Genomic DNA, 23344 nt, shown 5'->3' with positions numbered 1-23344 from the left:
CCGTGTGACCCGCAGTGCCGTCCTGCCCCGCAGCCCGGGCACGGTCCGAGCCCGTGGCAGAAGGGGACCCAAAGGTGGAGGGATGGGGAATGGGAGCGCGGGGTTAGCAGCGAAGGACAAACGGCATTCATACTTCTGCTTTAATAAAAGTGTAGAGAAAACAGCACGGGGCCAAAAGGCGACTCGGGGCTCCCCACGATGGGGAGGACGGGCTCAGACACAGTGTTTTGCCACGAGAGGCTCCGAGGAGCCTGGGGCTGGGACCCCGAGGCCTTGCTGCTGCTGGTGGTGGTACCCCATGGCTGGGGAGACTGTGGTCAGAGCTGGCAGAGCTGTATGAGCACCATACCATGCGAGAGGTAAACGTGGGCCGTAGCCTCCACTTAGCAACCATATAATGACCTGCTCAGGGTCCAGAGACCCCAAAGTCGGCACATCTTCTCCCGCTCCTCTCATATTTCTGAGGAATGTGAGGATGCTCTGACAGGAGGAGCACAGCCGCATGGCACATGGTGTGCCCGAGTGCCAAGGCTGTCCCTGCCATGCTCAGGACTTGCTGGAGCCACCCACACCTCCATTGGGACCCTTCTTGGGTGAAGGTGCCTTCTCCTCCTTCACCTTCTTCAGCTTGGCCTTGCTTTTGCCATAGGAGGAGAAGGTGAGCGAGGCCTTGCTGAACTCCAGTGGGAAGACACCTACATCGCCATCAAAGCGGTTCTTGGACACCTGCAGGTAGCGCTTCCCGGGACCCGTCGTGAGCTTGCGGTCCTGCAGGATGAGGACGTTGTCGGCCTCCTGGCTGGCCTGGGGGAGGAGAACATCTCCAGGGGGTGCTACAGGGCACGGGGCACCCCCACATCCAGCGAGCTGTGGGGAACCGAGCGCTCGGAGGGTGAACCCAGCATCCTCCACCCTACCCCCATGGAGCAACTCATGCCACATCCAACCCACAACCAATAAGCATCAATCAGCTGTGTGCCACCAGGTAACAGGGGACACTCAGCCCCACCACGGCACGTTTTGGGTCATGGTGTGCCGATGTCCCCACCCTGTCCCCGCCTGAGGGCCAGGAGGAGCCACCTTGGCAGAGCCGAAGATGGAGGCAGTCTGCAGCTCCTTCTCGTCGTCCTCCTTGCGCGGGTGGATGACCAGCGTGATGTGGCACGTGTTGTCAGTGGCAAACTTGCGGAAGGCGCCGATGATGAAATCCTGTGCTGCCAACCTGCAGGGGACACCAAGGGGACACAATGGGGGCAGTGCCACAACCCCATGGGTGTCAGTGCTCCGTGGGGGTGACTGTCCCAAAATGGGGTAGGTTGGATATTAGGAAACATTCTTCTCAGAGAGCAGTGAGGGACTGGAACAGGCTTGTGGTGAAATGATCTCTCCATGGAGGTGTAAAAGAAAGATGTGGCACTGAGGGACGTGGCTTAGAGGGCACAGCAGGGCTTGGGGTTGGACTCAATGATCTTAGAGGTATTTTCCATTCTTAATGATTCTAATGTGTGTTCCTACACCAGACAGGACACCCAGATGATGTCAAACCCCCATAGAAGCATTACCTGTCTGCAGAGAGCTGCTCATGGCCCATCATGAATTGCAGGTTGTCCACCACCACGTGGGTGATGTCATACATGTAGACGGCGTGCTGCATGGTGTCGAGCACTGTCCTGCAAGGGGAACACCAGGAGCACTGGAAACACCCAGCCAGGCACAGGGGGAGCTGGCGGCACCACAGTGCCTGTTCCCCTCCCTCCTTTTTCCTCCACCCCTCTCCACCAGATGGATGCCACTGTGCAGCCCTGTGAGTCACACTTTGAAACCCCCACCACCACAGTGTGATCAGCCCCACATCTACTCCATTGTGGCGCAGCACACAGGAGAACACCATTAAGGGACGAAGGGATGGTGCCATACTTGATGTTCTGTTGGCCATGGAAGGTCATGAAGTAGAGTGGCAGGTCCTCAAAGCGGTCGGCCCACTCGTCATACAGCTCCAGCTGGTCCTCCAGGCGCCGGGTGGCAAACTGGGTCAGCATGATCTTGGCCAGGCGGATGTTGTTGATCTCAAAGCTGCCCCACAGCGTGCACACCCCTTGTGTGCACAGGTCCAGTGCATACTCACTAATGAATGTCGTCTTTCCGCTGCCTGTCGGACCTGGAAGTAAACAGGGAAATGAGTGCAATGGTGACGATCATACTAAAGGGTAGTTGGAAAAGAATTCAACAGGAGCAATCCAAGCTTGGGATGAGCTGGGAAGCAAGCTGGGGAAGAATGCGCAATGGCAATGGTCATACCAAGAAGAAGAACCAGAAGAAGAACCCAATGAGAGTAACCCAAGCTTGGGATGAACTGGGAAGCGAGCTGGGAGAGAATGCACAATGGCAATAGTCATACCAAAAAGAACAACCCAATAACAGCAACCCAAGCATGGGATGAGCAGCATCCCACGCCAGACTTTGGGTGGAGACCCTCACCAGTGAAGACGGTGAGCTCGCCTCTGCGGTGCCCCTTGAGCAGCTTGTTGAGCTCAGGGAAGCGCGCCCACTTGACACCAGCCACCTGCTCGCTGTTGGCCAGCTCCCCAAACACCTCCTCGCGCAGCTGTCGGAAGGAGACGATGGCTTTGTGTCCGGCAGGCAGGGCGGCACGCAGGATCTTGGTGAGGTTCAGCCCCCGGTTCAAAGCCTCCAAAGGCCGTGGCTGGAGGTCTCCGGGCTGCACCAGTGAGCAGCGCTTGGGGTTCAGCTTGCGGGCAAAGAGCTTGGCGGCTTCCCAGGAGCGCAGGTCGTCACCCAGCCACAGCGTAACACGCCTGAACTGCTCCAGGTAGGGCAGCAGGGCAGGCGGCAGGATGGTGGCCCCGCGCGGCAATGCCAGGCAGGGCACGCCAGTGGCCTGGTGCAGGGCCAGAGCGTCCAGCTCCCTTCCGGTCAGCACCACCTCGGTGTCACGACGGCCGATCAGCGGCAGCCCAAAGAGGTTGCGATAGGCGTCGAAGCGGGGAAACGTCTCCTCCGTGTAGCTCACGGCGTCACCTTGCTGCTCTGCCACCAGCAGCTTCAGGCCCCGCAGCGCCGCATCGCGTGGGGCGAACCAAGGGAACACCAGGGCCTTGGCCGCCCGCAGGTAGCGCACCCCGAAGCGCTTCAGCGTGCTGTCGGCCAGCGGGACGATGCCGAAGGCCGCCTTGGTGGTCTGCGTCTCCTCTTCGTCCAGCAGCTCTCCCAGCGGCAGCGCCCGCTCCCAGATGCGCCGCGCATCTTCGCGCGCCCTCCTCGCCTCCGCCTCCTCCTCCTCGTGCTCTCCTTCCTCAGGGCCGGGAGCCGGGACCCCGCGGTGCCGCAGCTCCACGGCAGCCTGCAGGTCCTGCCAGCCGCCCTCGGCTAACGTGGCGGTGCAGAGGAAACTGCCCGTCGTCTTGTCGATGAACAGCGTGAAGGGCGGCCCGGCGGCGGTCGGCAGCTCCGGCCCGAACAGGCTGGGGGCGTGCAGGCAGCTGTAGCCGTCCTGGAACGGGATGCCCTGCGCGCGGAGGTACCGCCGGATCTCGGTGACGGAAACGGCGGGCGCGGCGCCGCCGGGCTCAGGCAGCACGTCCTTCTTGTACCGCCGCTGCGCCACCCGGCCCGGCCCCGCCGCCCACGGGGAGGCCCCGCGGCTCCGCGCCCCGCCGCGCAGCAGCGGCAGGAACCGCCCGGAGGCCCTGCAGGGCCTCAGCGGCACCGCCGCCATCCCGCCCGCGCATCGGCCCGGCTCAGGCCGCCCCCCCCACGTGGAGCCCCGCGGGCGCCGCCATGTCTCCCGCGTTCGCCGTCACTACCGGCGCGCGGCGCAGCCGGACGCTCTCTCTCCCTTTCCCCTCCTCGCGGAGCGCCGTTCCGCTTCCGGGAGGCGAGATGACGAGCCGCGGGACGGCCAGCCGCTTCTTGACGGCCGTGCTGCACAACGGCGTGGGCCGCTACGTGCGGCAGCTGCAGCGGCTGCAGGTGGTGTTCAGCCCCGCCGCGCCCGACGCCCGCGGAGCCAGGTGAGCCCGCCGCCCGCCGCCCCGCCGCGTGGCCTCTGAGCCCTGACCTCGGATCCCTCCTCCGTCCCGCAGGCAGTTCGTGGAGGAGGAGGCGGTGGACTTCGCCCGGCGGCACCCGGACGTGGTGGTGTACGTGCGGCCGTGCGACTGCCCCGCGCCCGTGCTGCAGGCCGAGTACCGTGAGTGCGGGGCGGGGAGGGGAACGGCGGGAGGCGCCGCGGGGACGGCGTGGCCACACCGAGCGTCCGTCTTGTCCCGCAGTGAACGGCACGGTGCGGGAGGAGGTGATCGCCAGCAAGACGAGCGAGGAGATCGTGCAGCTGGCCGCCAAGCTGGCCTCCCAGTCCGGCCTGGACATCGTGCGCATCCGCAAACCCTTCCACACCGCCAACCCCAGCATACAGGGCCAGTGGCACCCGCTCACCAACAAACCCTCCGCCCTTACCGTGCGCGGCCCGCGCAGGGCACCGCAATAAAGCCGCACGCTGAAGAACCGCCGCTTCCACGCAGAGCCGTCGCCTTTATTGCCCTGGGGCCGTACCGGGGGAATGCGATGTGCCCTTGGGGTAGCTCGTCCACCCCAGAGAAGGAAGAGAATGCCCGGCGGGGAGGGGGCTGCGCTCTGGGCGATGCCCACAGTCCAGGGGGTGGCAGAGGGGGACATGGAGGGACAGAGCTGGGGTGCCCCTCTTGTTCCCAGGGTGAGGGAGCAGAGGTAGATGAGGGTGGAGAGGGAGTTAGGGCCAGCAGGGCCACAGGGAGCTGGAGGCCCCGCAGGGAGAAAGCCTGGGGCAGGGCTCCTCAGCATGCGAGGGGACAGTCTGTGGCATGGGGGCAGCGGCCAAGATCCCAGCATCTGCTGGCAATGCATGAGGATGCAAAAGTGCATCGTGTCCACTCTGCAGGGCAAGGATGCCGAGAGGATGCTGGTCCAGTCCCACACCGCATGGCGAAGATGCAGACAAGCCAACTGGCGTGCATGGCCCTCACGCACGGACAGCAGTCCTGCTGCCAGCAGCACCCTGTGGTAGGAAGGCAACATGCTGTCAGGGTCCGGCTCCCCACAGTGGTATCCCTCCCCATAGCACTCATCCCGCATCTCACCCTGGGCTGATGGCAGGCACAGGCAATTTCATCCCACTTACGGGGACAACTCTCCTCTTCTTCGCTGTCCCTCGCTGAGCATCTGTCCTGCAGGCAGCCCTGGGGAGCAGATGTGCAGCAGGCAGCAGCTGGTGGTCCTGCAGCACAGCCCCAAGCCCACAGTCCCGCTCTGCACCCACCTCTCAGTGCCTGGGCACCCAGGGCTGGGGATGCCCAATGGGGTGGGCCAGGTCCACACATCCAGGACAGGGTCTTGCCTGCCTGGATAGACAGATGGACATAAGACATAAGCCCTCCCTCCCCATGTCCACCGTCAGCTGTGCTCCAGCTCCTGCCTCCAGTTTGTGGTCGCCATCGGTGGGTTTTATACATAAATAGAGCTCCCAAATTTAAATAGATTCTTCTTTGGGGGATTTTTCCCTTTCTTTTCCCATTGTTTTTTTTTTTCTGTACATCAAGTCTCAAAAGTGAGTGAAAAGCCAAAGGGATGGCCGAGCCCGGGCCCAGCCCGGCGCTGCGGTCCCAGAGGTAGTTTTGCTGAGTCTGTAACACTGCTGGCAGGGGTGGGAGAAAGGACTGGTGGGATCCCGGTCCTACACGGAACTCTCATCCAGCTTCTCCACTAGCTGCATGTGTTTCCGCTTCTCCAGGATCTTGCTGAGCTCCTCGGTGAAGGACGCGCTGTAGAGCGGTGAGGCCAGCGGCTCGTCCTGCTGCTGCAGCAGCATGTAGCTGTTGCCGTTCATCTTGCGGAGGACGCTGGGCAGGGAGCCCACCCCGTTGGTGAGCTCGGTGGGCAGCGGTGGCGGCGGAGGGGGGGGCACGGCCACCGGCAGCTCCTTGGCTGGGGACACGATGGCCGTGGGTGCTTCACCAGGGATGATGCGCAGGCAGGGATAAGCCAGATCCTCCTCATCCTCCTCCTCCTCATCCTCCCCGTGGGCCTTGCGCAGGCAGCTGGCCGACACCGTCTGCAGCTCAGGACTCACAGCCCGCGGCTCCCCCAGCACGTACTTCCCCCTGCGCTTCTCCAGGCAGGACACGTAGAGAAGGACGGTACCCAGCACAGCACACAGCACCACCAGCACCACGATAGCAGACACATAGACCACCTTGGTGTCTCCAGAAGCTTGGCTGGCCGCTATGGGCCCAGAGGTGGTGGTGATGGTGGCACGAGGCAGCTGGGGCAGCACGGTGAGGCTGTAGGCAGCCAGCAGTGTGCGCAGCCCACGCTCCTCACCATAGCAGCGGTACTCGCCGCTGTGTCCTGGCAGTGTGTCGGTCACCAGCAGCCCATCCACCCCAACGCGCAGCTGCTCCTGCCCAGTGCCTGGCACCTCGCTGCCATTCAGCAGCCAGACAGCCCGTGCCAAGTTGGAGCGCTGATCACAGGGCAGCAGCACATCATCCCCACGCAGCACCGTGCGGTTCTTCCACGGCAGGGAGCCTGGGGGGACAGATGTCAGAAGGAAATTCATCACATCAGGGAGGTGAGGCCCTGGCACAGGCTGCCCCAGAGCGCTGCGGGTGTCCCCCGCATGGAGGTGTTCAAGGCCAGGTTGGATGGGATCCTGGGCATCCTGACCTTCCAACTCCCCACGGCAGGGGTTGAAACTGGATGGGCTTTGGGGTCCCCTTCCAACCCAACCACTCTGTGATTCTTTGATGACTTACCACGCCCAGAGCCGCTCCGGCATCCCACATTGCCACTCTGCACATCCTGCACCAGCCCTGTGCTGTGAGACACTGCGGTTCAGCACGTGGCCCTGCTGCTGGCCCCACAGCCACCCCATCAGCACTGCCCCTACCTGTCCCCGCTGGCTGTGTCACGGCAGGCCCCGCCATCCCAGGCGCAGTAGGGGTCCCGGGCGAGGATGCAGTCATAGCAGGAGCTGTACCTGGCGCAGGAGGCCAGGGGCACCTGCAGGACTCCACTAGCAGCCCCCACATACAGGCTCCTCTGGGATGGAAAGACCTGGCTAGCAGTATTGCCCCACACATGGGGTGCCCCGTGCCACCCCAGCCCCATAGCCACCCCTCACCTGTCTGCGGGACACCACCAGCGTCTCCACGGGCTGCGGGTCCTGGAACACCTGCACCTCCTCGATGATGTGGAGGCTGGAGCCCAGAACTACGGCCTTGTGCAGCCAGCCGTCCCCTGCAGACGGGGCAGTGAGGGGATGCGGGACACCCAGCACCACGCAGGGACCCGTCCCATGTCCTAGACTCACCCGTCCCCATGAAGAGCACGTCGTAGGAGCGCCCATCGAGGGCTTGTACCCGGTCCACCGCCAGGCGGCTGTATGCCACACTTCTCTTTACCAGCAGCGGCTCGCCACCCGCCGGCTGCACCTCCTCAAACATCAGCGGGTGCAGCTTGACAAAGTCCAGCACGCTGTTGGGCAGGTCCTGTGATGAGTTGTAGCCCCTTCGGCGGAAGCTGTCTGTGATGCACTGCCCAGGAGGAGGACATGGCTGTCAGTGGGGGCTCACCCACCTGCGCCCCCTCCCCAAAACCCACACATCCCCAGCACTCACAGAGCCCGGCCGAGGTTCGGGCACTGCTCCATCGTAGCGGGACCACTTGCGGGAGGAGTCCTGGTACTCCATGTAGGGCCCCTCGAAGGCACGCTGCACCTCGGAGATGTCGTAGCGGCACACAGCCGAGGCCTCCATTGTCCTCCTGGGTGCAGGACCTCCTGTTATTCCCCACCACCACCTCCACCCAGCTCCATGCCTGGCCCCACTCACCACTGCGCTGAGAGCGTGAAGGCGGCGTAGAAGACGGTGCTGGCCCAGCCACCGCTGTCCAGGCTGCAGACGCTGCGCAGCACCTCATAGTAGGGGATGTAGCACACCAGGCGTGCCTTCATGAAGGACGTCCACTTGCGCTGCAGAATCTTCTTTCCCCCCAGATCACTCTGGGAAGGTGGGCAGGGGTTCTTGGTGGGTGCACTGAGCCCGGCACCCCCAGTGCAGAGCCAGTCCCCATCCTCACAGTCCCCATTCCCCATTAGGGGAACCCCTCAGAGCACACAACTAAGTCTGCCCCCAGGTGCATGCCTGGATCCCCTGCTCCTCAGGGACAGCCTTACCTTGCACACACGGGCCACCCGGGCCACCCGAGCCACCTGGCTCTTATCGAAGAAGGATGTGGTCTCCTCGCCTGCTCGCTCCATGAAGAAGTAATAGATTTTGTCATCGTCACCCACAGGACTGTCCTTGCTTTCCTGGACCAGCATGGAGGCCACAAACTCGGCATCTGGGGGAAATGGAGCGAGATGTAGCAATTGGGAACTCACCAGGTCCCCAGTCCCTCTCTGCCTCAGTTTTCCCCTGCAGTACAGCACTCTGGACAAGCCCAGACACCAATCCCAGGGGACAGAGACATCTTTACCATTCAGCCAGTGCAGAGGAGACTCCTCTGTCTTCAGCGGCCGCTGGTGCAGGTTCCTCCGGATATCAGGGAGGCTCCGAAACTCATAGCGTGTGGCTGTGTACAATCCACCATCTGCACAGGGCAGGCACCCGTCAGCATGGCCACCATACCCCAGGGACTGTGGGGACAGCCCCAAAAGCCACCACATCCACGTGCCCCAGGCAGAGGAGGAGGATACCCAATCTCACTGCACCCTCCACAAGCACAGTCCATGTGGTTGACTGCCCCCATAGTGGCCCAAAGTGTCCTGACCTGGTGAAGTATCACTTACCCACAATGAGGCCAGTGTAGCCACGGGAGGGGTCGTACGGGCACTTCTCTTTGCCTTCCTCGAAGCGGGAGGGCAGTGTGAACTTGTCAGCATCCTGCAGGACCGGGGACATCAGCACGGGGGACATCAGCACGGGGGACAGCCCTGTGCCCATTAGGGCAGGGACAAAGCCACACCCACGGCCATCCCCTCCAGGCAGGATGAGTTCCCAACAAAACACCACCACCCGATGCTGTCCTCAGCCGGGCTGGGTCCTCCCTGCAACATCTGTGTCCCCATAGGAGTTATTTTCTTTGAGGGTTGTAGTTCAAAGCACTTTAAACAATGATGGAGCCAAGGCTGGCAGTACAGCTGGGGACATGGGGACACACATCATGGCTGAGGGAGGGATGCGGGACATGCAGGAGCCCACATGGCCGTCAGGGACCTGTGGCATCAGTGTGACAGCGACTGTGCCCAGGTAGCTGCCACCCCAAAGCCACCCCGGATGGGGACAGGAGGACTCACAATGGAAGCACAGAGCGGGTGAAAGGCGTAGGTGCCACAGGCGTAGAGATGCGTGGTGTTTAGCCTCTGTAGGAGCCGCACGTGGTTGAAGCACTCGGTCTACGGTGGACAGGACGCACATTACTGCCTGGGGGCACAGCCTGGGGACACCACGGGACCCTCACTGCCCGGTAATGGCCGTACCTTGTTGTTCCTGCCCTTCTGCAGGCAGTCCAGCCGCTTTTCCGGAGATGCTTCCCAACGGATCTGTACAGGGAGAAGTGCCATCACAGCATGAAACCCCACACCAAAAGCTTGGAGGCTGCTTGGGAATGGGGACAGCAGCTCACCATGCGGTGCGAGCCATGGGCCACATTGCTGGCATTGAGAGCAAAGATGGCCCCCCTGGCGCCCACATACAGCATACCCCGCTCGTCCTCCAGCAGCAGTGTGGTGTAGTTCAGGCTGTGCCCGCTGAACCGCCGCACACCTGACAGCTCTGCGGAGAAAAATGGTTTTCACAGTGAAACGCTCCCAAACAGAGTGAGCTTCCTTCCTGTTCCCTCCCCGAGCCCTCTTACCGTCAAAGGTGACTGTCATCCTGGGGGTGGCATCCAGGTCGGTGGCAGAGCGCCAGTTGGGGTAGCCCATGGCCGCGGCCACCAGCAGGGCGGTCAGCAGCCGCACCGCGTCTCCACACATCTTCAATCCCTGGTGCCCAGCAAGGGCAGCCCCCGGCTGGAGGAGCCGGCACAGCTGCTGCTGGGGATGGGCTGCCCTGGAACCTTCTGGAACAGAGAGCCAAGGTCAGAGGGGCTGCTGGGCACAAGAGTTTGGTGGTCCCCAGGTTACCCATGTGCAAAGAAGGCAACAGGGCAGCCGGTGTGACCTGAAAACCAAAGGGCTCTGTTCCTTCCCCAGAGCCAAGCCAGGAGCCGGCAGGAAGTAAAGGAAACCCCAAATGTGTAGAGAGCTGACTGGGACTGCTGAGGACAGAGGGCTGCGGGGGGGTGCTCCAGGCACATGCAGCACAGGGTAAAGCGAAGGCAACACAAAGTCACTTGGTATCTCCACCATGTGTTTTCAAGCAAGACTGTGTTCTTTTCCCCCCAGTGTTTTTCCACTATATTTCAGTTTCCCTTTTATCAACAGCTGCCTTGAAGCTCAGCATCTTCAGCTCCCAGCCAAGAAGCAAATCCTGGCTAAGAAACCACCACAGGGAGGCATGGAGCTGAGTGGCCACACGAGGACACCAACGTCCACAGGGACTGAAACTGTGACAGGAGGATGGGGAGACATGGGGGAGATGAGGATAGGGATGCCAGCACCCCATAGCTGCCTGCCAAGAACAGAGACCATAGGATATCTCCACACAGGAGACCTCCCCGCAAAGCAGCTGGCATTAACCTGTTTGCTTAGGGCTTTTTTTTATATATACACCAAATACCTGGCCCTCCAGCGAAGCTGTTCAAACACGCCTGCTGCAGACGGATTCCCTAAAGCAAATACCGCACCGGGCTTTGGGCAGAGGGGAGGGAGAAGGGAAACAACAGGAAACCAGCAGGGTACAGAAACGAGCAAGCAGGCACACAGCATCTCCTGCCCATGTCACATCTCAGCGCTACGAGCTCAGCACAGCCCAAACACCACCGGGAACAAACACAGCACGGCCACGCGCATGGACCGCACCTCCTGCGTGCACACCCTGCCCTCGTCACACCGCCGCCGGACTTTACCCGGGAGAGCCCAGGCAGTGCTGGGGCTGGGCACGTTGTGCCGTTCTAGCCCAGCGGCTGCGCCCATGTACGAAGGCTCCTTCACCCCCACGTCAGATCAACTTTGTCCTGAAGGAAATGAAGCAGCTCGCTCCAAAAGCTCGTTAATGTTTTACCCGAAGGAAAGAGCTGCTCTGAGCTTCTCTTTTCTATTTATTTATTTTTGTGTGTGGGTTTTTTTTTTTAGTTTTGTTTTTTTTTTAATACCCACAGAATGGGGGAAGGAGCGGGAGGAAAATGAAAGCATCCCTAGTCCAACTCAGATCAGAGTACTGCTGTGCTCTCCATGCCACAGTGACCTGGGCACTCCATGTCCACTCCCCACACTGCTGCCAATCTGAACCCAGAGCATTGGATGAGCTGGGGAGCACCCAGAGCTCCCCCGGTTATCAGCATCCCTAAGCCGCACTCTGCAAAGCTGTGCATGCACCTGAGCCACACAGCTATGGGCTTAGGGAGGCAGGGAGATGAGGGAAAGCCAAGCAAAATGACAATCCTCATTTAGGGTCATGCAGCTCCAGCAGCCCTCAGTTTTGGAAAGGCAGCGAAATCCTGCGAGATCCCGCGGTACCCAGCGAGCAGAGGTGGGATGAGGGTTGCCAGGCAACTTTCTGCAGCTTTTCCCCAACTTACAGCCCTCCCATGCCTCTGCTGCAGCAGATCATAAAACATCCCTGGGTGCAGTGCCAGCGAACGGCCCCAAACGGGGCGCAGCAGGGACACCCAGCCCCATTCCCACACGCCTGCGGCTGCGACCCAGGGCAGGAGGCAATCCATTCCTCAGCCAGACAGGACTTTGCCGACAGCAGCAAGAAAAACGCCAACTTGGCAAAAGTCCTCCGGGAAAAGGGGATCTGTGATGCGCTGGGTGCTGGGCCGGGGAGGGAAGGAGCGCCGTGACCTCCACCAGCACCGCTCTGCGTTTATTTTTGTTCTTTAAACAAAACCCTGCTCGACCCCGAGGCGCTTCCCAGGAGATGCACGAGATAGCGCGGCTCACGCGATGCTTCTCCTTTCCCCAAATTTGGGATGTGGGCGCAGCAGAGGGAGAGCGCCATGGGAGCCAAACAGGAACTGAGAAGTGTGCTGAGACACCGCAGTGGGCGCCGAGCTCCCCCCAGCAGCACACGGGGGGATGAGGATGCGAGGTGCTGGACCTCCATCTTCCTGGGGGCATCACAGGGATGAGCCATCTCCACATCCCACCTCCTCCGTCCTCAGCATCGCTGCCCCAGCCCCACATTTCTACTGGGAGGGAGAGGCAGGCAGTGCTGGGAAAATCTCCACCGGAAAAAAAAAGCAAACAGTTTCTCTGCATTTTTTTTTTTCCCTGCTGTGGCAAAACAAGACTGCGTGGCCAGATGGGCAGACAGACAGGCATACAGCCTTCTGTGCCCAGCAGAGCTCCCAGCAGAGGTTCCCGTGCCGGTTCTCTTGCACGCCGTGGCTCATTGTGCAGCTCAGCCTTAAAAGGATTTGTGGTCAGAGCACACTGCTTCTACAGCAGAAGCAGGAGAATAATTTTAGAATTAAACCCCCAGGAACAATTAAAAATGAAAAAACAACAACCCAACTCAAAGCCTCAACCCTAAATTTAAAGGGACGCTGCAGAGCCAGCAGCTGCCGGTGCAGCTTCGCTCAGATTTGGGGTTTGGGACAAACTCGGGCCCATTTGCTCATCCCCATGGACGCACTGCGCTCCATCTTGCTGGGCCATTGGTCACCACGGGATTTGCTCGGAGTTTTGCCACAGGGGTTCTCCCTGGTGCTCAGGTTTCAGGCACTACTCCCATGGCTGTAAGATACGGGAAGAGGGGCCCCGGCCCATGGGGCTGCGGGCGCTCCCTGCACGCCTGTTCCTTTATGCTTTATTTATTCCAAAGATAAACTGTTCCCTTATTTCTTTTTCCCCAAAGTCCAGCAAAACCAGATGATGACAGCGCTCTTATTGGTTCCAGCTTAACGACCTCGTCTTGTTTGTTCCAGTTTCCCTCCAAAACAACTCCAGCTTTGGGGTCAAACTGCAGCTGATGCTCTTTAAGTCTGCATCCCACTCCTGTACACCCCACAAGTGTGGGACTCGGCCTTTCCCGATGTGGTTTGCATGCAGCCACGCTCACATCAGAGCCGGGTGGATTTGCATGGGTTTGGCAGCGGTGAGATGGAGTGATCCTCAGTCCCCAGGGGAGCAGCAACAGGGCTGAGCCCAGCCAGAGCACGGTACCAAAGGTGCCCCAAAGCCTCACCTTCCTCCTGCTGCAGCCACCCAGCTGCCCTCACCCCAAATTCACTGCCGGTATTCCTGGCGGGGAAAGCAGGGAAAGGTTCCAACAGATGGACGTTGGAGGTGGGGGGAGGAAAAGCTGCGCAGCCCTCGCTCGTGGGAGCTGAAAGGGTTGGCACTGATTTTGTGTTTTTCTTTCCCCTCCGGTTGCAACACAAAAACAAAGCGCTGATAGGGATCGCAGCACGGCGGGGGCAGCTCTGCCCCGTACCCGTCGGGCACATCCCATGGGGGGCGGCGGCAGCGTCACCACGACCGTCGGGGTGGGGGCCGCAGCCACAGAGGGGGCCGGCAGCGGGCATCACTCACAGCAACAGATCCCTGCCTCTGGGGGAGTCTATGCTCCTCGTCCATTTTGGGCAGCCTCTTTGTCTTCACAGACGGTGCCTTGGCACCACCGGATCCCTGCCGCGTCCCCCACCCCCGCCTCAGGCTCCGGGATGGAGGAGCCGCGGGCCCACCTGGGCTGCGAGCGGGGCGAGCACAGCCCCAGTAGGAGCGGGAGCAGGGCGCAATGCACTGCCCCGGCACAAGCACGGTCCCCGGCACGATGCAACCCCCCTTGCTAGGGGCGTCCCCGAGCTCCAGCGGCGCAGCCCCAAATCCTGAGCGGAACGGGCCGGGAGGATGGGCTGCACCGCCACCAGACCCGCACGTCCCTTCCTCCCCGCAGCTGTGGTCACCCCAAAATCCCCGCCAGGTGTCCCTCGCCTCCATCCTGCCCCGGGCCCTGCTGCCGCCGGCACCGCTCCCAGCGCCCCCCGACCCCCGATCACCTCCGTCCCGAAGCCTCTCCGCTGCCCGGCCCGGCGCACAGAACCGCACCGGCACCGGACCGTACCTGTGCACGCAGTGCCAGACCCGACACTCGCAGCCAGCGCACCCGGCGCCCGCACCCAGCACCCCAAATCCTGCCCGGTGATGAGCCAGCACCCCGTGCTCAGCACTCGCACCCTACGCTGGGGCACGCAGCACCTCGTCTGCGGATCCAAAGCCCCAAATCCAGTACCCGAACCCCGCACCCCACCGGTAGCTGGCCCCGATCCCATCTCCCCGGCGCTTGCCTGCGGCTCGGCTCGCTCCGGTTCCGCCCGGCGCGGCGCGGCGCGGCGCTGGCTGAGCTGCCCTCCGCAGGTCGCTGTGCGCGGCCCCGCCGTGGGCCGTGCCGCGCCGCCCGCACTACGGCGCCCCCTGCCGGCCGCCCTGCGCGCCGCGCTCCGCCCCGGGTCTGTGAGGGCCACGGACCTGCGGTGCTGCGGGGGCCGGAGCGCGGAGCGGCGGGAGTGCCCTCCAAGTCCCGCAGCACCCCGACTTGAGGCCACTCCGGTCCCCGAACCCGGTGGGTGGGTGCCTGGAGCACGGCCAGCAGCCAGGTGCAGGAGCCTACACGCCCAGCTGGGCACCGCGCCCGGCCTCGAGCTGTGTGAGGGCAAAGTCCTCAATGGGGGAAACAACAGCACAACCTCGTCGCACCACGGCCAGCTTGCAGCCAAAGATCCTCTGGTGCGCTGCCCTGGGGGTGCTGGCACCCTGTGCGTGGGGCGTGCTGGGAGTGCTGAGCCCTTCGGAGCCTCCTCTGCCCCACGTGGCTGAGCCCTCCTTCCTCATCCGTCACTAAGACGCGAAGCTCAAGCGCGGCATGCAATCTGCAGGTCGCATCTAGGGCACTGGGAAGCCGGCTGGAGCGGGAGGTGGGTGCTGTGCCTCCCTGCCGTGTTGGCAGAGCCGTGCAGCACCGCTCCCAGCGCACTGCCCTCTCCCCAGGCTGCTGGCCGCTCTCCCGCCACGCCTGCACGCTCCAGCGGCTCATTGCCATTTCCTCCCGTCCTCTCCTCCACACCTCGCCTTGCCTCCTGCCCACCCCATGTAAGACAGACACCTGCGCACCGGGTTCACCGCAGCCCTGCCTGGCACGGCCAACCAGACCCAGAGCACAGCAGGGCAGCAGCGCTGCCCACATAGCTTTTTTGGCATGGAGAATTCAGAGCGTGTGGTCCCCTAGGTTGCATCCCGACTCCACTGTGGCATGGCAGGGGGGAAGCCACCTGCATGCCAGCCGTCCCTATGGGGAGGTCAAGGAGGCTGTGCTGCCTGCAATTGCCTTCCCTGGTACAAGGATGGGCACAGGAGAGCTGTTTGCAAGCACCAGCCACGGTTCAACCCCTTTCTCCCCAGGTCCCATCCCATCCCGTCCTGTCCCACAGCAGCACTCCTGTCCGCCCACGTGGCCCCAAGCCCAAATTCAGGCTGTGCTAGCTCCTGGCCTTGGAGTGGGGTAATTAGTGCATGAGCAAAGAGCAAGCTGAGCGCGGTGTGCTCCACACTGCCTATTTACAGGCCTGAGCTTGCGAGGCTTTAATTAATTAACGCGAGTCATCAGCAGCTGGAAACAGATCTATTTTCAGAGCTTCCGCTTGCTCTGCTGCCCCCATGAGATTCTCCGGAGCAATGGAGGGCCCTGCTGGGCCTTGCCTGCCATGTGAAGCCATCCTGGGGCTGCAGCTGGAGCTGGGGGCCCAACACAGTGCAGTTGTGCTCCAGCCGTGCGGCGCAGTGCAGCCGGGTGGGGAGGAAGAAGAGGAGCCGCTGCAGTGCCCAGCTGTCCAGCCCAGCCTGGCTGCTCCGTAATTGCCCTTTGTGCCACTCAGAACAACCGGCTGGTTCCCAGTGAGCCTGCCTGCAGCCCGCTTTGCCCCTCTGACACCCAGCCAGCATGGTGATGGCTTCCACATCACACCACACCCCCATCCCAAGCAACACCGCTAACAAGAACACAGCCACAGTGCTCCATTTACTGTTGGGATCATCTCACAATGTGGAGAGTGCCGCTGCCCTTGGCACACAGGGTGCTCTAGGCTGCCCCCAGTTTGCTGCCTTTGGTCAGAAAGCACTTGGTGGGGAGGCCGGGCTGCTCCTGGTGCTGCTCCTCCTTCGCTCCAAGCGAGAGCAGCAAGATGCAGCCCCATTGCAGGGATTTGGCTCAGTGCCGCCAGTTACAAAACCTCCTCGTGCTGGGAGCTGGGGATTTATGAAACCCTGTGAAATCCATGCTAATCCAGCATGGTGCCCACTGGCTCGAGTCCCCAAGCCTGTACTGAAAGGGGTGCAGAAAGAGCCCCTTGGTTCTGGATGAACCCAGCGCAGGAACGGCAGCAGCACTCCCCCAGCTCCCCTGCATCCCTCCAGGCACAGCACAGAGCTGGACACACGGAGCCATTGGTGCTCAGGTCATCCTGACCCAGCACAGTTCTTGTGAGCCCCGCCAAGCGCATCGGCCCTGGGATGAATGCTCCAATAGGCGCAGAGCATGAAAGGCACAGGATCCTCTTCCACTGAAGTGTTGAGCAAAGTTTCCGAACCACCGTTCCTTGGGGCCGGGAGCCAGCAAGGAAAATTACAATTGCAGGATTTGTCTGAGAAAGCTGTAATGTGCCAGAAGCCAGGGGCATGGCCAGCCCTTGCTGCTGCGGCTCCAGCGGGCACTTAGGGCTCAGTTTCTTTTATGGATGAGACTTCTCCCTGACTCCATTCAGCAGCTCATGTCACTGCCCCCAGCCCCTGCACAATTGGATGCCACACTCCCCCCAGCCGGTGCCGACGTTTACAAGTGGAAATGGGGATGCTTTGCCCAGGTGCCGGTTGGCTGCAGGGAGCAGCAGCTGAGTCACGGCAGCCTCCGCCTGCCCTCCCCTGCCCTGCTGCCCCAGGGAAAGGCAGGGGAAGCCTTCCCAGCCGGTCCGGATGGACAGACAGCACACGGCAAGGGCAGGTCAGCAGCAGTGGGACAGGAGGGAGCAGAAACACTCCAGGGATGAGCAGCGATGGCAGGGACGCAGCCACACACTGCCAACTGAAGGGCTGTGACCTCTCCCTCCTGCACACGGAGCCCAGGCTGCTGCCATCCGCACGATTTAAGCAGCAGCCTCGGCAGCACCGTAAATAACCTGCAAGCGCTGGCAGCCGAAGCTGAGCGCGTACATCACTCTCACGGTTTTTCTTCGCCTCTGACACTTTGATAGGGGCGAGGGGGTGGGGGAAGGAGAGGAGCTTCCAAAATTTATGAGCTGGGATTTAAAAATACATCTGCTAGAGAAGCGCTGCAGAGATGGGGAGGAGGGCGGCTGCAAGGCTGCCTTCAGGAAGGCGCAGCAGGGAGCCGGCAGAGCTGGGAGAGCTGCGTGGCTGTGTCGAAAGCAGAGTGCCCTGGGGGGACTGCACTGCAAGTGGCGCCTGTCCGTGCCGTGCATGACAAGGCTCCTGTGAAACAAGAGGTAGGGGCAACAAATCAGGTGCTAAAATCCCTCCAGCCCTATGGTAACGTCAGCTGCCATTCAGAGCCGGTCGGGCTCTCAGCTCCTCTTGCCTGCAGCTTCTCCTCTCCATCCCCAAGACGACCATCCATCCACCCTCCCATGGCTCCCGGCCTCCTCTGGGCACAGAGCCTTTGTTGAGGAGGGGCGTGCAGCTGGGATGTAGCCGAGACATCTCCTCGGTGGGGAATCATGGGTCAGAAAATGAAGCCAAGTGGACATCAGGAAGAATCACTGTGATATCCGAGTGCTCGGCCTTACAGGCACTGCCCCAGTGGGGTGCTGCACAGTGAGCGGCTGAGAAAGGCTGCCCAATCCCAAGCAACATTTAAAAGTAATTTAGACTGAGCGACAATGATGCTCAAAGCAAGTATTTGTCTGCTGAGACAAAATGAGCTATTTCAGTCTCGCCTCTGGTTTTAGTTTTCTTTCCAAGTCAGAGGACTGGCAAAGGCTGAGCTGAGGCCTTCCTGCACAACCCGCAGCTCCCTCACTCCTCCAGAGCGATGCTGTGAGTGCACAGGATGGTCCCAAGGATCACAGCCCTGCTGAGGGTGATGCTCTGCCATGGAAACATCTCCCTCCGAACAACACATCTATCAGCATGCATCTCAAAAGCAGCCCAGCCTCTGTGACGTGGTGAATTTTGCTTCCATCTGAGGAAGATGGCAGCCGTACCCTCTGAGTGCTGTTTGTTAAAGCTCTGGGGTAACCCATGGAAGGGATGTCAGAGGAGCCTTGGGCACGTGCCGTGTGGATATGCAACTTCTCAAACATAGGCTTTGCAGCTCAGTGCAATTTTTCTGCAGCCTTTGGTCTGCATCTCACCGCTACCTCTGCTGCTCAACCAAGTTAATGTATTCCAAAGCCTGACGGATTTTCCCCTACGCAGTCAGATTTTGGGAAGTTACACCGAAATGCCTCACTCACAAACAGCCTTTGTCCTAAGGTGTTTATGGACTGGGCAGCATTCATCACATCCTGGTGTTCTAGCACATCTCCTATTACATGACGGTGTAAATGGGGCTTCTTAAGAGTCAGCTGAATTCCTTTGATTCATGTCCATGCATATCCATACAGCTAATTTACCTTTATAAACAACAAGGAAAAAAAAAAAAGAAAAGAGAAGAGGAGGGAGCTATTAAAGCCAGTGTCAAAGCCAGCAAAGCGCACACCGCAGGGCTGGGTTAATGAGCAGCCGGCTGGCCGGAGCCGGGCCGCTGTCCCAGCAGGACTGACTCAGCCCAGCAGCCTGAGCACGCAGCTCTGGGCACCCGCAGCTTCTGGGCTGCACCGAGGTGCTGGGGGCCCAGCAGCCTGTGACACAGGGGCTTCTTGCAGTATCACACATGGGTGGCCCGGCCAGCCCTCCCGCTGCACTTCAGGGGAAAGAAAGCCGACCACGGATGCATTGCTATGCATATAGGACGCATCGATTTTGTACGGCACGCCAAGGCCGCTCCGTGCACATCGCGTGACCGGCCGAGCAAGCAGCGTCCCCCTGCCTGCCAGGCAATGTCACCAGCAGCTCCCTGCAAGGACACTTCCAAGGCGAGGGAGCGGGGATCTGCCAGACACCCGTCACCATCGTTTATTCTCGTCATTTCTGACCCTCGGGGTAGGAAGAACATCAGAGCACTGCGGGCACGAAACAACAAGCTTTGTAGGTCATATCAGCGTGCTAAGCCCCATTAGGAACCGCAGCACGAAGCATGAATAATACTCCTTTTATTCCACCATATACCTCAACGCCCTTTAAATAAATGTAAATGGTTATTTACGGACAGGGTTTGTGTGGCACGTCTGCTCACAAACTCGGGATTCCAGCGGAGCTGGAGCAATAAGTTTGCTATCTCCCCTACGTATAAGTCAGGGTAACCACAGCGCTGATAGGATTAGCGATTGCCCAAGGGATCCCTGGCAAAAGAGCAGCGGGAGAGTGCCGTAAATCTTACGCGAGGGGATTTATGTGCTGCCCATTAGCCCGGAGCTGCAGAGCAGCAGTCCTCTCATGCCACACTCTCCGAAGGACAGCGAGGCAGCACAAACTTCGAAAGATTGCAAGGTTGGGACCTTCAAGAAGCAACTGGGTCATTTCTGAAAAGCAGAGAGCGGGCCAACCTAGACAGCTTCCCTTAAACCCCTTCAGCAAATAACTGCATCGATTGCCAAAAACTATCTGATAAAGCAAAGCCAGGGAGAGACGCAGTGAGTCATCCCCTCCCCAGCGCGTTAACTCCCTTTTGCCTTTGCCAAGGCTGGAGCAGGCCGAGGTTGCCCCCAAGAGGCAAACCCGACACAGCAGCTATAGAGGGAAATACTGAATTCTGTCCCGAAGGTATCACATGGACAAGATTTAAAATCCAGCCTCACATTCCTTTGTTTCTGCTTCTCTGCTAGCCGACATCATCTATCGGATGGGGTGGGAGATGGGATTGGGTCCCCATCCCACACCCTCCAGGATACAGCTTGGAAGATCTCAGCCAGGGATGGCCGCTTTCACTTCACAGAGCCTGATGGATTTTTCTGCCATTAAAACATTTTTTGAACATCTCTGCTTTCAGCCTCCACAACATCCTGAGGCAAGAAGATCCCCAGCTCCACCATCTCCTTTTGAGGCTTTGAGCCTTCGTGCTAATAAAAGAACTACAGAGTCTAACGCCAAATTACAGAGCAGCACTGAGTAACTTCACTCTATTCACCCATTTTCAGGCCATTTGACTAGAGAGCTCTCCATCCATCTCACTTTCCGACATCACAACAAGCCGATGAGATGCAGCCTGCAGACGATAGCAGCTTGCTTTGTTCCCCCCCTATACAAGCACACGGGCTCCATCCCAGAGGGCTGAACCCAGACAAGGCTGTAACCTTGGCTCTGACGCAGCTGGAGCTGCTCGATGAGAGGACATGGGCAGCTGGAGCGTCCCAGCTGTGAGGGATGGGGGTTACTTACTGCTCCGTGCTGGGCTCCTGGTGGGTCCCCCTGCACCACCCCGCATCCCCAGCTTACGGTCAGCTCCGTGCCAGAGGTGACATCTCCAGAACGGCCGCCGCGCTCGCTCCTGCCAGGCTCTTAATTACGAGGAAGGCTGACACAGTTTCTCAGCAAACAGCAGCCGCGTACTGCGGGGAAAAACAGAATGAGGGCAAAGGAAAAAAATGGGCTGATAGGAAGAGAAAATCAACTGGAATGAAAAACACGTTGAGCTGTGCAAACTTTACCATAACAATGTAGGAGCCCAAATGCTGACAAAATAGGTTAGTACACAGGGGAGGCAGGCAGTGCTCCACGGCTGCATAAGAGAAGCGATATGCGACACAGTAACTGGGTGAGCAACACCTGCCAGGCCTCCCTCTGGCTGGGTGTAGGGCAAGTGGATTGAAACTCAAGTGGATTGAGTTTCCAGCAATGCAGATCAGTTCTGTGAGCCTGAGGAGCCCACAGCTGCCCCGCATGATTTATGCTGCCTTTTTAAAGCCTGCAGCGTGAAGAGAGCACCAAACTTACCGCCTAGCCTTCCTCTCCCCAGCACCAGGCCTGCCAGCCTTAAGCTGTTATTTTTATTCCGGTCAGCTAGGAGGAGATGGACCTCATGCTACTGAGCTGCAGCAGCCAGGACCTCCATCTCTAAGCAGGCTTTGAGAAAAGAGCTGGAATTAAGTGGCAAAGCCCTGGAGCCTTTAAGCTGTCCCCAGCAGTCACAACCCTGGTGAAGAACCCCTCACCCAGCAGTCCCAAAGCAGCAGAGATCTTATTTACCCTGCAGGACGAAAGGAGCGTGGCTCACCCGGCTTCTAGCAGCTGCAGCAGTGAGCGTCAGCCCAAAGGAAAGCACGGGGAAAAGGGTGTGTGCCAGTGGCCCCATTTGCTACGGCCAGGAGCCCTCCTCCCCACATCACATGGGGTAAGCCACCTCAGGCAGCCCCGGGCCGGTGGCAGAGCCTGGGCCGCCCCGATGACGGACACAGGAAGGATTCCAGCTGAGCCGCCACCTCCTCCCCCGTTACCTCCCTGCAGGGAGCCAGGAGGGGGCGGGGAGGCTGGAGGAGATGAGGTGCTGCTCACCGGGCTGAGGGAGACGCGCAGAGAGCTGCAAGAGCAGCTGAATGCTGCTTAAAGCCCACCTGGAAACACAGCTCGACAGGCAGCACTCACGGCAGGCGTGGGGACTCGCTTTCAGCACCCACGGCAAAGGATCAAGGCAGGCAGACGGGGATGTTTTCCCTCTCTCACCACCCAGCGCCGCTTCTGATAGCAGGTAAAGCGTTCCCTTTCAAATTCCGGACTACAAAGACGAAGAAATGCCGGCTGAAAGAAGTCAGACAGAACTAAAAGCGCCTGCTAAAGACCAGCCCTTCGAGGAATTTACTTTCCCTAGGAGCCTTCCCAGCAGCAGCCCGGGCCGTTCCCCAGCACGGAAAGTCCTTTTCAACACCAGATAAGGAGGGGCCCCATCAGTTAAGCCGGCAAAACATCCACGCGGCAGAACATCAAGGCATTTGGCAGCCCAGGGGAAGACGGGAAGAATCGCAATCCGAACGTCACTGAGAGCATTCGGATAATATAAACCACAAGGCACGAGCTAAAGCCGTCCGCGGCCGCCTGACCTCCGGGCAGCCCCTTATCCACGCCGTGCTCCATAAGCGTGGCCCTGCCCTGCCCCCCAGCAGCCCCGCGGCCGGATCGCACCGTGCAGGCTCCTGCACGCCCTGCACACCGCCTTGCTGTGCTGCGGGCTGGCTCCCTGCACCGAGTCGATCCCAGGAGCCTTTTCCCTCGAGCGGGCCAAGCAATAACCCAGCGGGCCCTTCTGGCACGGCAGGATGGTTCCCACCAGGGAACTTTGGGCTGGAAGGGTTTGTAAGCCCATGGAATGAGTTTGCAGAAGGAATGGGAGGGCTGCCTCCAGCAAACAGCCTCAGTTGCTCTTTCCAGCAGAGAAAAAAAATAATGAAACACCAAACTTGCACAACTACTGAAAAAAAAACAACAACAAAAAAAAAACACACCTAAACTCAGCCCAGGAATCACGTAGAACAAACATAGGTGAGCACTGCAATGTCATGCCCTCAAGTACTGCGTCCTGCAGGAGAATCCCCTCAGCCCAGTGCCTGGAAGCACCAGCCCAAGCCTCCCTCTGGAGGCTCAGCCGACGAGGGCAGTGCTGCAGCACAAGGGCAGGCACAGCGCCGTGGCTGCAGGCAGAGCTCGCCTGCCTGTGCTCAGAAAGCTACCGCCGCTGCATCCATTGCTCATGAGACAAAGGTCTTCCACGTGTAAATATCACCTCTCCAATCCTATCAGGCAGCCATCTCCCCAGCTGCTCTGCCATTTAGAGCAGTGTGTTTGTTCATCACCTTTTCCCAGAGGTATTCTCAGCTCAACTCCAGGCTTTGGGGACTTCAGAGAGCTCCTGCAGCCACTGCATCAATGATGCATCCACATCCCACTGCCCTCCAGCCAGCCCTGCCTGCAGGCCGTTCGGCACTTTGAAATCCCCTGCCATTACCAAGTTTCACAACAGCTCTGGGAGGACACGAGATGTGCAAATAGCTTTGCAGGCAGGTTTCTTCAACTTAGGAACAAACTTTTTTTTTTTTTTTTAAAGCCATGGAGAGGCTTGTCAGGAGAAAAAAAAAAAAA

At 60.0% G+C, this 23344-nt stretch overlaps 3 protein-coding genes across 7 annotated transcripts; 1 reads left to right on the top strand and 2 right to left on the bottom strand.

The window, feature by feature from the left end:
• Positions 1–126: 126 nt before the first annotated feature.
• Positions 127–3864, bottom strand: TWNK (twinkle mtDNA helicase). Of its 2 annotated transcripts, none has more exons than XM_052677218.1 (5): positions 2479–3864; positions 1918–2158; positions 1563–1670; positions 1081–1222; positions 127–768 (listed from the first exon to the last, which is right to left on the bottom strand). In XM_052677218.1, exons 1-5 carry the CDS (start codon positions 3734–3736, stop codon positions 547–549), a joined length of 1971 nt encoding a protein of 656 aa, XP_052533178.1. In that variant the 5' UTR covers positions 3737–3864; the 3' UTR covers positions 127–546. The 2 variants fall into 2 exon arrangements, with proteins under 2 accessions (XP_052533178.1, XP_052533177.1); XM_052677217.1 differs by having other exon boundaries at positions 127–804; positions 2479–3844.
• On the top strand, positions 3857–4540 carry MRPL43 (mitochondrial ribosomal protein L43). The gene is made up of 3 exons (XM_052677221.1): positions 3857–4031; positions 4104–4210; positions 4293–4540. The coding sequence occupies exons 1-3, from the start codon at positions 3901–3903 to the stop codon at positions 4505–4507; spliced, it is 453 nt and encodes a 150-aa protein (XP_052533181.1). The 5' UTR covers positions 3857–3900; the 3' UTR covers positions 4508–4540.
• Positions 4530–14539, bottom strand: SEMA4G (semaphorin 4G). 4 transcript variants are annotated; one of them, XM_052677216.1, is made up of 16 exons: positions 14232–14539; positions 9913–10119; positions 9682–9830; positions 9536–9598; positions 9353–9451; positions 8846–8939; positions 8533–8646; positions 8231–8397; positions 7887–8056; positions 7674–7818; positions 7367–7589; positions 7178–7293; positions 6944–7095; positions 6810–6871; positions 5136–6582; positions 4530–5053 (listed from the first exon to the last, which is right to left on the bottom strand). In XM_052677216.1, exons 1-15 carry the CDS (start codon positions 14437–14439, stop codon positions 5729–5731), a joined length of 2823 nt encoding a protein of 940 aa, XP_052533176.1. In that variant the 5' UTR covers positions 14440–14539; the 3' UTR covers positions 4530–5053; positions 5136–5728. The 4 variants fall into 4 exon arrangements, with proteins under 4 accessions (XP_052533176.1, XP_052533174.1, XP_052533175.1 ...); XM_052677214.1 differs by lacking the exon at positions 14232–14539 and adding an exon at positions 10779–13867; XM_052677215.1 differs by lacking the exon at positions 14232–14539 and having other exon boundaries at positions 5136–5234; positions 5315–6582; positions 9913–10751.
• Between the last annotated feature and the right edge of the window lie 8805 nt (positions 14540–23344).

This window comes from Tympanuchus pallidicinctus, unplaced genomic scaffold (assembly GCF_026119805.1).
Source record: "Tympanuchus pallidicinctus isolate F22 unplaced genomic scaffold, pur_lepc_1.0 scaffold16, whole genome shotgun sequence".
Taxonomy (NCBI): Eukaryota; Metazoa; Chordata; class Aves; order Galliformes; family Phasianidae; genus Tympanuchus; species Tympanuchus pallidicinctus.
Note: the sequence above shows the minus strand (reverse complement) of the source record. Positions and strands in the feature narration are given on the sequence as shown.